The sequence below is a fragment of the Neomonachus schauinslandi genome, chromosome 14 (assembly GCF_002201575.2).
Source record: "Neomonachus schauinslandi chromosome 14, ASM220157v2, whole genome shotgun sequence".
In the NCBI taxonomy this organism is placed as follows: Eukaryota; Metazoa; Chordata; class Mammalia; order Carnivora; family Phocidae; genus Neomonachus; species Neomonachus schauinslandi.
In genome coordinates, this window is record NC_058416.1 from 61,965,416 (window position 1) to 61,977,788 (window position 12,373).

Below are 12,373 nucleotides of genomic sequence, written 5' to 3' on the forward strand. Positions count from 1 at the left end.
TTTTAGAATCAACTTGTCAGTTTCTATAAAACACCAGGATTCTAAGAAGTATTGCCTTGAATTTGTAGAGTATTTGTGGAGTATTGTCATCTTAATATTGTTAAGATGAAGGCATTTCATCATTTGCTTCACGAATATGGGTTGTCTTGCCATTTATTATTTTTTTTTAAGACTTTTTTTTTTAAAAGATTTTATTTATTTGACAGAGAGAGACACAGTGAGAGAGGGAACACAAGCAGGGGGAGTGGGAGAAGGAGAAGCAGGCTTCCTGCTGAGCAGGGAGTCCGATGCGGGGCTCGATCCCAGGACCCTGGGATCATGACCTGAGCCAAAGGCAGACTCTTAACAACTGAGCCGTTCAGGCACCCCTTGCCATTTATTTTAAATCTTTATTTTTCCTCAACAATATTTTGTAGTTTTCAGAGTATAAGTTCTGTACTTCTGTTAATTTATTCCTATTTTAGCTTTTTGATGCTATTATAAATGGAGTTGTTTTACTTAGTTTCATTTTTAGGTTGCTCATTGCAAGTGTTAGACATATAATTGATTTTTGTATGTTAATCTTGTATCATGCAACTTTGCTGACATCATTTAATAGTTCTAATAGTTTTTTTAGTGGATTCCTTAGGATTTTCTTTAGACACAATCATGACACCTGCAATAGAAGTAGTTTTACTTCTTCGTTTCCAATCTAGATATCTTTTATTCATTCATTCATTCATTTATCTGCCTAATTGCCCTGGCTAGTACCTCTAGCACAATGTTGAAGGAAGTGGTAAGAGTGGATACCCTTGTCTTGTTCATGCTGTTGGGGAGAAATCATTCTTTCACCATTAAGTATGATGTTTTTAATTGGTTTTCTCATAGATGCCCTTTATCAGGTTGAGGAAGTTCCTGTCCAGCTACTAGTTGTTTTTATCATGAAAGGGTGTTGGATTTTTGTCAAATGCTCTTTTTGCATCTATTGAGATGATCATGTGTATTTTGTTTTTTATTTATTGATATAATGTATTACATGAATTGATTTTCAAATGTTAAACCAACCTTGAATTTCTGGGATAAATTATATTTGGTTATAGTGTATAATTCTTTTTATATGCTGCTATATTCAGTTTGCTAGTAATTTATTGAGGATTTTTCTGTCTGTATTCATAAGAGATACTGGCTTGTAATTTTACTTTTCTTGTGATGTCTTTGATTTTGATATCAGGGTAACAATGGTCTCATAAAATGAATTGGGAAGTGTTCCTTGCTGCTGTTTTTTGGAAGAGTTTGTGAAAAGTTGATTCTTTTTTTTTTTCTGAGAGAGATTGGAGAGAGAGTGGGAGAGAGAGTGGGAGAGAGAGTGAGCTCACATGAGCTGGGGGGGGCATTAGGGAGGGGCAAGGGGTGAGGGAGAGAGAATCTTAAGCAGGTTCCACGCCCAGTATGGAGCCCGATGCAGGGCTTGATCTCACAACCCTGAGATCATGACCTGAGCCGAAATCAAGAGTTGGATGCTTAGCCTTTGGAGCCACCAGGTGCCCCAAGTTGATTCATTTTTCACTTTGATAGGTAGAATTCAGAAACCATCTGGGCCTGGGCTTTACTTTGTGGGTAGTTTTTTTATTACTAGTTCAGTTTTTTCACTTGTTATAGGTATATCCAGATTGTCTGTTTCTTCTAGAGGCAGTTTTGATAGTTTGTGTCTTTCTAGGAATTTATCCATTTCATCTAAGTTATCTAATTTTGGCGTACAGTTGTTCATAGTATTTCTTCATAAGGTCAGTGGTAAAAACTCCTCTTTCATTTCTGATTCTAGTAATGGGAGACTTTTCTCCCTCTCTCTCTCTTTTTTCTTTTCCCAATTTTGTTGATCTTTCTGAAGAACTAGGGTTTGATTTCATTGATTTTTCTTTGTTGTTTTTCTGTTCCTTTTTCATTCATTTCTACCCTGATCTTTATTATTTCTGTCCTTCTTGCTTTAGGTTTAGTTGTACTTCCTTTTGCAGTATCTTAAGGTGGAAATTTAGGTTACTATTTGGGATCTTTCTTCTTTCTTAATATAGTCATTTCCAGCTATAAATTTTCCTCTAAGCACGCCTTTGGATGCATCCCACAGATTTCAGTATGTTTTCTTCATTTTCATCCATCTCAAAGTATTTTCTGAAGTCCCTTTTGATTTCTTCTTTGACCCATTGGCTATTTAGGAGTGTGTTAGTGTGTTAATTTCCAAATGTTTGTGAATTACCCAATTTTTTCCCCTGCTATTGACTTATTTATTGATGTTTGTTTTGTGGATTAACATAGTTTATCCTAGAGAATGTTCACATGTGCACTTAATAGAAAAGTATATTCTGTTGTTGGGTGGAGTGTTCTGTAGATGTCTGCTAGGTCTAGTGGTTTATAGTGTTCAGATATTTTATCTATCCATTAATGGTTCTATTCTAATTGTTCAATTGTTAATGAAAGTAGAGTAGTAAAGTCCTCCAACTATTGCCATTGAATTGTTTCTCACTTTATTCCTTTCAGTTTTTGCTTCATGTATTTTGGTGCTCTGTTATATATGTTTGTAATTGTATGTATATGTATATATCCTTTTATCATAAAAAGTCTTCTTTATGTCTAATAATGTTTTTGTTTTAAAGTCTACTCTTTCTGATATTAGTATAGCTTTCTTGTGGTTGCTGTCTGCATGATCATATCTTCTTCCATCCTTTAACTTTTAATGAATTCATATATTTCAGTATAAAGAGTGTCTCCCCTGGACGGTGTATAGTCAAATCTCCCCCACCCCCCAGCCTGACAGTCTCTGCCTTTTGTCTGTGTTGTTAAATCCATTTACATTTAATGTTCTTATTTATATAGCTGGGTTTATGTTTACCATTTAACTTTTTGTTTTCTTTGTATTTCATACCTTTTTTTGTTTCTTTATTTCCCCTTTACGGCTTTCATTTGCATTAAGTAAATATTTTCTAATGTAGCATTTAAATGTCTTTAATAATTTTGTCACTATATTTTTAAGCTTATTTATTTTTTGGTGGTTGCTGTAGGGTTTCTCATATACATCTTAACTTAGAAAAATCAGCTTTAGATTTATAGTAGCTTAATTCCAGTGATATGGAATTTTTAATTTTTTAAGCTAAAGTTATAATGTTTCAAATGAAACTTGATTACTTTTTTTCTGGCAATACATCACTAAAACTAATGTCTTTAGATTAGTTCAAAGATGTTAAATTGGAATCTTCAGTTCTTAACAAAGCTGATTGTAAGAATCAGTTAAATAACTTGTATATTACAAGTAGAGGTTGTTTTAAATATAGTAGAAAAAAATTAATTCAAAAGTTACCTCTTTGTAAAATTCCATGGCAATAATAGGTTCTTTGTTTCAAAGACATTTTCAAAATTAGCTGAAGTGTTTTTGAAATATGTCTTTACATGGTAAGTTTTTCTTCTAAAATACGTGTAATAGAGATTCTAGTCATTTGGCACACAATCACAGAAAAATGCTACTTTTTGTGTTGTGAACTGCATAGGTAAAAGTTAATGGCAGGATACTGTTGTTGTAATTCTATCTGATTTGCTAACTAAGACTGCAGCAAGCTGCTATCTTAGTTATTTCAGGTGCTTTGAAAGAATTTTTAATATTAATGCATTAATTTACTTTACAATAATTAAGACAAATTTAAGGTGTTAACACTATGGTATTGGGCTTTTAACTATGTCATATTCACTCTCTTGCATAATGGCAAGCTTTCTTGAGTGGGAGAGAAATAAGTGGAGGTATATACATAGGTGGGCTGAGAATTTCAAATATCCCTAGATATGCTTGTAGGAATGTTGTATAAATGAATGTCTTCTAGTTTATGTGTTAGATCAGAGTAAAGGTCGTGAACAGTTGGCCTAAATTACTTTGGTGGTTGCTTTAGTGCTCTGCTTTAGCTGAGGAAAGTTGGCCCAATATTTATAATCCTACAAAATCAATAGAATTTAGAAATTGCTTCTGCTACAAAGAAAAAAATGAATACTGTAATTTAGTTAAAACCAAAAATGTCAATGGCATTAGGACAATATTGCAGTTGAGGGATAACAATTACTTACCAAATTTTGCAAGGGAATAATTTTTTTTTTCAAGATTTTATTTATTTAGGGGTGTCTGGGTGGCTCAGTTGGTTGAGCATCTGCCTTCGGCTCAGGTCATGATTTCAGGGTCCTGGGATCAAGCCCCACATTGGGCTCTCTGCTCAGTGGGGAGTCTGCTTCTCCCTCTCCCTCTGCCTGCTGCTCCCCACCCCCTGCTTGTGCTCTCTCTCTATCAAATAAATAAAATCTTTTTTTAAAAAAAATAAAGCATTAAAAAAAATTTTTAAAAATTATTTTTAAAGATTTATTTATTTGAGATTGACAGAGAGAGAGAGGAGAGAGCACAAGCAGGGGGAGCAGCAGAGGGAGAGGGAGAAGCAGCCTCCCTGCTCCTGATGCAGGACTCGATCCCAGAACCCTGGGATCATGACCTGAGCTGAAGGTAGATGCTTAACCAACTGAGCCACCCAGGTGCCCAGCAAATAATTTTAATACCCTTAAAAGAATTGCATTAGGAAGTGTGTTTAAAATATTGTCATAGCTTGGGCGCCTGGGTGGCTCAGTTGGTTAAGCGACTGCCTTCGGCTCAGGTCATGATCCCGGAGTCCCGGGATCGAGTCCCGCATCGGGCTCCCTGCTCGGCAGGGAGTCTGCTTCTCCCTCTGACCCTCCCCCCCTCTCATGTACTCGCTCTCTCTCATTCTCTCTCTCTCAAATAAATAAATAAAATCTTAAAAAAAAAATATTGTCATAGCTTTAGGTGGAGATCTAGGAGTCATATCTTTATGAATTTTAATGTCAACAATTTTTTTCTAACATCTCTTAGGAAGGATTATGATTACTAGGCAGAAAATAGGAGCAAGGGTTACACTTCCTGTTCCCAAGAGAAATGAACATGCATAGGAAATAAGAGAAAGAAAGACATTGTACTCCATTAATGACTATTGAGAAAAGATCAAGAGGACACAGGAAGTCAGGTTAAGAAAATAGTTTGACAGAAAAGCACTACTAAAATATAAGTACAGCCCGACCTATACACTTCCACAAAAATTACCAAAGCAAGGCTTAATTCATTGCTTATTTAATTGAATTAAAGTAAGCCATATTTTGTGTTAGTTACATATTGACCTTGGAAGAGAAATGAGCCTTTCACAGTCACAGAACACTAGAGCCAAGAGCAGCTCCAGACTTCCACTGGCACATTAGGTAAAAATGACAATCTTTTTTTTTTTTTTTTTTAAGATTTTATTTATTTATTTGACAGAGAGAGAGATAGCGAGAGCAGTAACACAAGCAGGGGGAATGGGAGAGGGAGAAGCAGGCTTCTTGCCGAGCAGGGAGCCCGATGTGGGACTCGATCCCAGGACCCTGGGATCATGACCTGAGCCGAAGGCAGACGTTTAACGACTGAGCCACCCAGGCGCCCAAAAATGACAATCTTTTGAACAACAAGAAAGGGCCATCTTTTTTTGTATAAAGTAGAGCAAAAATTAAATATGGAGGTTTGAAAAATATTTTAGCTTTGTCTCATCAACAAAGTATGACTTCAGTCTGAAAATGCATTCTCTTTAACTTATACAACCTAAAATTCTGGTTTCTTAAATGTTTTATTGAGAATTCTACATTTTCAAGCAATTATTGTCAAACATCAAAATTTTGCTATCAAATAAAGATATTTTCGTGCCTTGTGTTGTTTTCTATTTTCCATTAGAATTAAGAAATAAGCTACTGCTTATCCTAACTTGAAATTTGATGAGAAGTAGGTAATATGGCTAAAAAACAGGATCTGGAAAGCTTATGTTAAAGGAAGTATATTTGGGGGCACCTGGGTGGCTCAGTTGTTAAGCGTCTGCCTTTGGCTCGGGTCATGATCCCAGGGTCCTGGGATCGAGCCCCACATCGGGCTCCCTGCTCAGCGGGAGTCCTACTTCTCCCTCTCCCTCTCCCCCTGCTTGTATTCCCTCTCTAGCTGTCTCTCTCTCTCTCAAATGAATAAATAAAATCTTTAAAAATAAATAAATAAATAAAGGAAGTATATTTGAAGTACTTTTGGCAACTGTCAGTAATTTGGGGTAAGTCACTTAACCTTGCAGACTCAAATTTTTATAAGTGTAAAATAGTGGCTTGGCCTCAAATTTAGATCTATGAGGTCTTTTCCAAATCAAATCTTCTTTATTAATTGAAGCTAATAATTCCACTTACATTCAGAATCAGAAGACTGTCTCTCCTGGTTAATTTAAAAATAATTGCTCAAAGGTGAATCACATCAATAAAGTGAAACATGACTATTGTTTGACCTAGTATTTTCCAAAATCCTTCATGAACATACTGATACGCTACTGTTCAGATATTTTGCCTTGTTCCTCTACTCTTTCTCAGTTTTTATCAGTGGGTATGTAACTTGATCTCATCAAGGTAGGATAGGTAAATTTTGAATATGTTAGATGCTACAGAATGAATATGTTGTGGAAAACACTGGTTTAGGGTACCACTTAGTAAAAGGGCATTCATGGGTATTTTCTAAATGTTTCTCAATATCTTCACCTTTGGATAGAAAAGTTAATTCTTTTATTTTTTTATTTTTTTTAAAGATTTTTATTTATTTATTTGAGACAGAGAGAATGAGAGAGAGCACATGAGAGGGGGGAGGGTCAGAGGGAGAAGCAGACTCCCCGCCGTGCAGGGAGCCCGATGCGGGACTCGATCCAGGGACTCCAGGATCATGACCTGAGCCGAAGGCAGTCGCTTAAGCAACTGAGCCACCCGGGCGCCCAGAAAAGTTAATTCTTTTACAAATTTATAGATCAGAGGAATCCAATTTTGTTGTGTTCTTACCTGGTCTTTGTACTTCTGATTCTATGTATGAGGTCACATGCTAATTTTCATGACTAATTTTAAAGATTTGGGGTTAATATTTAGTTTGATTATTGAAATTACAAGAGATGAGTTTCAGACTGCATTTAAGATTGTTGATGGAATTAGCCTTCTTAGGGGAGTGATAATTTGCAATTCTTCATGGGGATGGAGTTATTATAGATCACTTTGAAGATAATTACTATGGGGAGATCACCGCTATGGTGAAACCCAATGCCAGTGAACTCACAAGGACCAATGGAGGGAGATGGGGCGTCGCATCATTCACACAAGGTATTTAAAATATCAAAAGTTTGGTTGATTGTAGTGGTATGTACAAATTTAAAGCATCTGCTTTTTATGTACTACTCTTGCTTGCTGGAGTGAGGAATGAAGTATGAGGACTTTTTTCTTGCTCTGTGCAAATGTAGAGAGATAGAAGTAGCCAAGAGAGCTGAGCTGGTCAGGAGGCCTGGATTCCAGTCCCACCTCTTTCATTTACTAGTCCTATATTTTGTCATTTGTAAGATAGGGATAGTAATATCTGACCTGCAAGTTGTATAACTGAAGAAAGCACTCTGAAAGTATAAAATTATCACTTTATATAAAGTATTATAATTGTGGGCAATGAAAATTTAGGTTATGCCACTGAAAAAAATATGCTGTTCTATTTTTTCCTTTTTGGTGCACTTTTCTAGGTGAATGTGCCTCTTAGGAGCAATTGTCTGGGAGTGACTGGATTAAGCTTGGGCTGCACAGGCAGACTGTGCTCCCTGAAGGCCTTGCTCCCTGAAAGACTCAGAGCAGCTCAGCCAGCACGTCCAGAGTATGAAGCATGAAGTACATTTATTCTGCAAAATGATAAGTAAATATAAAATAAAAAATTTCAAGGATTCCATTTTTAATAAATGCAACAACAAAATCAATGAAAACTAAAATCATATTCAGAGTAACACCTGCCACTATTTTTCACAGATCTTAACAGCACTTTGAAAAAGACATTTACATGTTGATTTGAATTATCAGACACTTTAAATATATAGAGCAATTTTTTTAAAGTGGTGAAGCCAAGAATAAAAAAATAAAATCAATGACAGAAATTGGAACAAAATATACTGTATAAGAAGGTATTCGAAGCTTTGAATTTGAATTGAAAATGAGAAAATGGGAAGGTTATTCCAAGTTATTCCACAGTCCTGCTTGAGTCCTGAGAATATCTGGACCTCTGATAGTCTTGAGTTGTCAGCAGTCACTTTCTCAGAGTCTTATGATGACAGATGTGGGGCTAATCAAAATTTCAAAAGGTTCTGAAAATCATATAAAAATTATACTGTCTGTACAAAAATGCATCAAGTGTTCAGGTTATATAATAAATAGATTTATCTTTTACTTTTTCTGCATATATCAAACAACATTCTGCTTGTCATCTTGCCTCAATTTCATTCCACATAAGCTCTCAAAGGCAAGAAATTTACTTTAAATACAGTGTATCAGTCATGAGTGTAGTATCTGGGGAAAAAAGCCCTATTTTATATAACCTTCCTGTGGCTCAATGCCATAATGTTTTTCTTCCCCAAATATATGTTTAAAAACTATCACTTAGGAAAGGAAAAAATCTTTCTGTTGTGAACTTGTGTTAAAGAATACATCTTTTAAAAACAATAACATTTTGGGGCACCTGGGTGGCTCAGTCGTTACGCGTCTGCCTTCGGCTCAGATCATGATCCCAGGGTCCTGGGATCGAGCCCCGCATCGGGCTCCCTGCTCGGCAAGAAGCCTGCTTCTCCCTCTCCCATTCCCCCTGCTTGTGTTCCCTCTCTCGCTGTGTCTCTCTGTCAAATAAATAAAATCTTTTTAAAAAATTTTTTTTCAGGTAAAATTTGATTTTTCTTTTTCTTCACCTCCACTCCCTTCCTTCTTCCCTTCACTGTTATCTTTACTTGGAGATTTATTTATTGCCCTGTACCAGGAGTAGCAAGGGACTGGCTCATTGATTCATTAGTTGATTAATTAATTTAACTTGTGTTTTGTAGGGGGAGTAAAGGATAAAATGTAATTGATTTTTGTTGTAGCTGTCACAGTGCAGTGCAACAGCAATATCCCATAAGGCCAGGAGATGGTGGTGTTGTCCATAAGAGTAGACATTTAGCTGTTTTTTCTGCATTGTTCAAACTGTTTTAAAGCCCTATGTATTTTCAAAATCCACACAGAATCTAAACTTTTAAGATACCAAATTTTGGGTATCTTTTCCCAGTTTTTCTTTAAGAGGTTTTATGTATCTATATATCTATATCTATCCATTCTATCTATATCATATAAGGAATTAGACCTTTCTTCTCAAGGGTTTGGCACACATAGTGCATTTTTACAATGGGATTATGAACCTATAATTGATGTTACTTAAGGGGTTTTTTGTATCTCTTGTAGTGAAATTATAATAAGGTGACTAGGGAGAAGCTTTTTTCTCCCCTTTCAATTCTTTTTAAAAACATCCTTTTGCTTTTCTCTCTTCTCCCCCACTACTGCTGTATTTACTGTGATATCTTAAGCATTTATAATAGACCCTTGTAATTTTTACTGCAAGATGCAATTGTTGAGTGTGAGATCTAATACTACACACAGAACTGCCTTACAAGTTTAATTGGTAGTTATAAATTTCTTACTTGGTGGATACTTTCAGCTCTGTCAGGTTCTTACACAGGACTAGCCTCAGAGTGGAAAGTTACCAATTAAACTCATTTACCAATGAGTGATTATTTTATCTAAGAATCATACTGTATAACTTAATGAAGTCAGCGAGGCTCTGGGGAGTGCTGTATTTCTTTATTTTATTCTATGGCTTATTGCCCTCAGTTCAGTGTTGCCACTGTGATATTCCACATCATCTGAACTTACTGGGTTAACAGAACTATGATGAGTGTGATCACTGGAGACGTTCTTAGTGAGGAGTTGTACAAACGTTACAAAATGAATCCGGAAGGACGCTGAAACTAATATCTACAAATTATTTACAACATGTGTGTATCCCAGGCCCTGATCTACGCGCTTGGGAGAAATCAGTGAGCAAAACCCATAAAAAAGTCCCTGTCCTCACGGGGCTTACAATGAAGATGGGAGGGCCTATTCAATAAATAATACGTTTAAGTAAATTATATGGTATATTGATGGCGATAGCTACCCCAAAAAGAGCAGAGGAGGGTCCGGGGGATGGTGTAGGGGCGAAGTCGGCGGGTCAGGAGAAACCGTGTGGAGGCTTGAACGAGACGCAGGACCCGTGCCCAGAGGGCTGTCCGACGGTGGGCGGCAGCAGGAGCGGTTTCACAGACGTTTATTAGGAATTTGCTCCAGGCTGGGTTCGAGCTCCTAATTAGACTCCCAGCGAGCCAATTCCAGGGGCATCCAGGGCCAGTGGCCTTCTAGCTTGGCGGGGGATGGCTGCGGTCGGCGCGGTCAGCTTGGCGGCGAAGCGCACGCCCGAGCTCCTGGTCGTGCGGACCCTGGCGGGGCGGCTCCGCAGCCCCGGCACTGAGCGCGCGGCTGGCGCGGACGCGGGGCGGGGCCGGCGGACGCCATCGCGTCGCTACGGGCTGGCGGCAGCGGGCGGCCTGGTCAGGGCTGCCGCGGCGTCCTCGCCGCTCTTCACTCGCCCACGGCCGCCGGGCCCTCGCCCAGTCCCCCGCCTGGTTCGCTACGGCGGCGCGCGCGGCCAGGTTGGGCGGGGCGGTTCCGGGGATGAGGAGGCGGCGGCGCGCCGAGACGATGCTCGGGAGCTGAGAACACGCCGGCACACGGCGCAGCGCTCCGCCGCCGCGCCGACCCGCGGGATGGCTCAGCCGGCGGGCCCGGCAGGCGGCGGGGAGCCCCGAGCGGAGCCAGCGGGCGGCGAGGGGCCTCCGGGCCCCGGGGCGTCTGGCGGCCCGCCGGACGCGCTGAGCCTGGAGGAGATCCTGCGGCTCTACAACCAGCCCATCAACGAGGAGCAGGCGTGGGCCGTGTGCTACCAGTGCTGCGGGTCTCTGCGCGCCGCGGCCGCTGGCCACCGCCAGCCCCGTCGCCGCGTGCGCTCAGCCGCGCAGATCCGCGTCTGGAGGGACGGCGCCGTTACCCTGGCGCCCGACGATGCGGGAGAGCCGCACCCAGCTGCGGGTGAGGCCGCCGACCTGCGCCCCCACGGAGAACCCTCGCCGCGGCCCCCTTTCACTCGCAGCCCCGGGCCGGGCCCTTCCGCCCCGCGACCCCCACCTCCCACAGGAGGACCCCCTGCGGCCCCTTTTTCTCCTCGCATTCCTGGGCCCTGCCCTCCCGCCGCGCGACCCCCACCTCCGACAGGAGGACCCCCCCAACGCGGCCCCCCTTTCCCCTCGCAGTCCCTGGGCCCTGCCCTTCCGCCCCGCGAACGCCCACCTCCCAAGGGAGACCCGGGAGGAGCCGGGCCTGGGGAGGGCGGGGGGCGGGGGGGAGGTGGTGGTGCTGGCGCTGTGGTCTAGCGGGGCCCCACGGAGGTCGGAGCAGGGGGTGGGGGGCCGGCAGCGGCACAAAGGGGGATTGTGAAGGGAGCGTCCGGGCGGGCCTGCGCCCCGCAGTAGGGCCGCGGACCTGCCCAAGGTGCTGGTAATTGTACAGACTGTCATAGGAGAGCTGCCCGCGTCTTGTTTGGGAAATGGAGTGGGTTGGGTCCTTTTCATGATAAGCTATGTATACATACTTAGATGCCAGGGCTATTTACTTGGGATGTGGTAGGTGCTATGAAAGGTTCACGTGAGATCTCGTCAAGGGTAGTTAATTCTGCTGTCAGGAAAATTATACCTTTCAGAATGAGTAGTCAGCTAATAGTATTTTTAAAAATTTGGCAACAAATTCTTTCGGTTTGGAAATATAAAAAGCCCCGAGGAGAATTGGGAGAAACAGGAGGAGACGAAATAATGATTTCTAGCTCCTGAAAGTTATAAAATAACTACTATTTACCTGCGTGTTAAAATTTGTTGTGATGGAAAAACAGGCTTGTCAAGTCAAAAGTTGACAGGATGTCAGATAAACCAGATAAAATGGATTTCAGTTTGGTTATTGTCTAACGTAAATTCTTCGAGATTATCACCTACACGTTATTATGTAGCTAGGGCTTACTCAGAGATTTAGTGATGATGATGAGGGGATTGATAATAGGTTTCTCCTATCAGTTTTTATAATTCAGTCTTTTGAGAGAGGCAAGTATATTAAAAACATAGAGAAATAATCCGCCCTCACTTTTAGAAAGTTGATGGAAGTGTCAAAATGCTTAAGGTGAAAGATGTAATTCATTAGTCAGTAAAATGACATTTAATGCAAATCCTTATCTAAATTGATTAAAGTAAAAAACATTCAAGATTTTAGTTATCAATTGTTTCACTTCCCCCAGAACATTAAAATGTGTGTGTGTTTCGGGGAAACACATTTCAGAACTTTCATTTACTTAAATCTA

The 12,373-nt window shown here is 40.4% G+C and overlaps 1 protein-coding gene across 1 annotated transcript in view; it reads left to right on the plus strand.

The window, feature by feature from the left end:
• The first annotated feature begins 10,730 nt into the window (after positions 1 to 10,730).
• The window catches only part of SPIRE1 (spire type actin nucleation factor 1), a 203,270-nt gene continuing 201,627 nt past the window's right edge, over positions 10,731 to 12,373 (plus strand). Inside the window, 1 exon segment of the mRNA XM_021683011.1 lies at positions 10,731 to 11,061. Within this exon segment, the coding sequence (XP_021538686.1) occupies positions 10,740 to 11,061 (322 nt within the window). The 5' untranslated portion in view covers positions 10,731 to 10,739.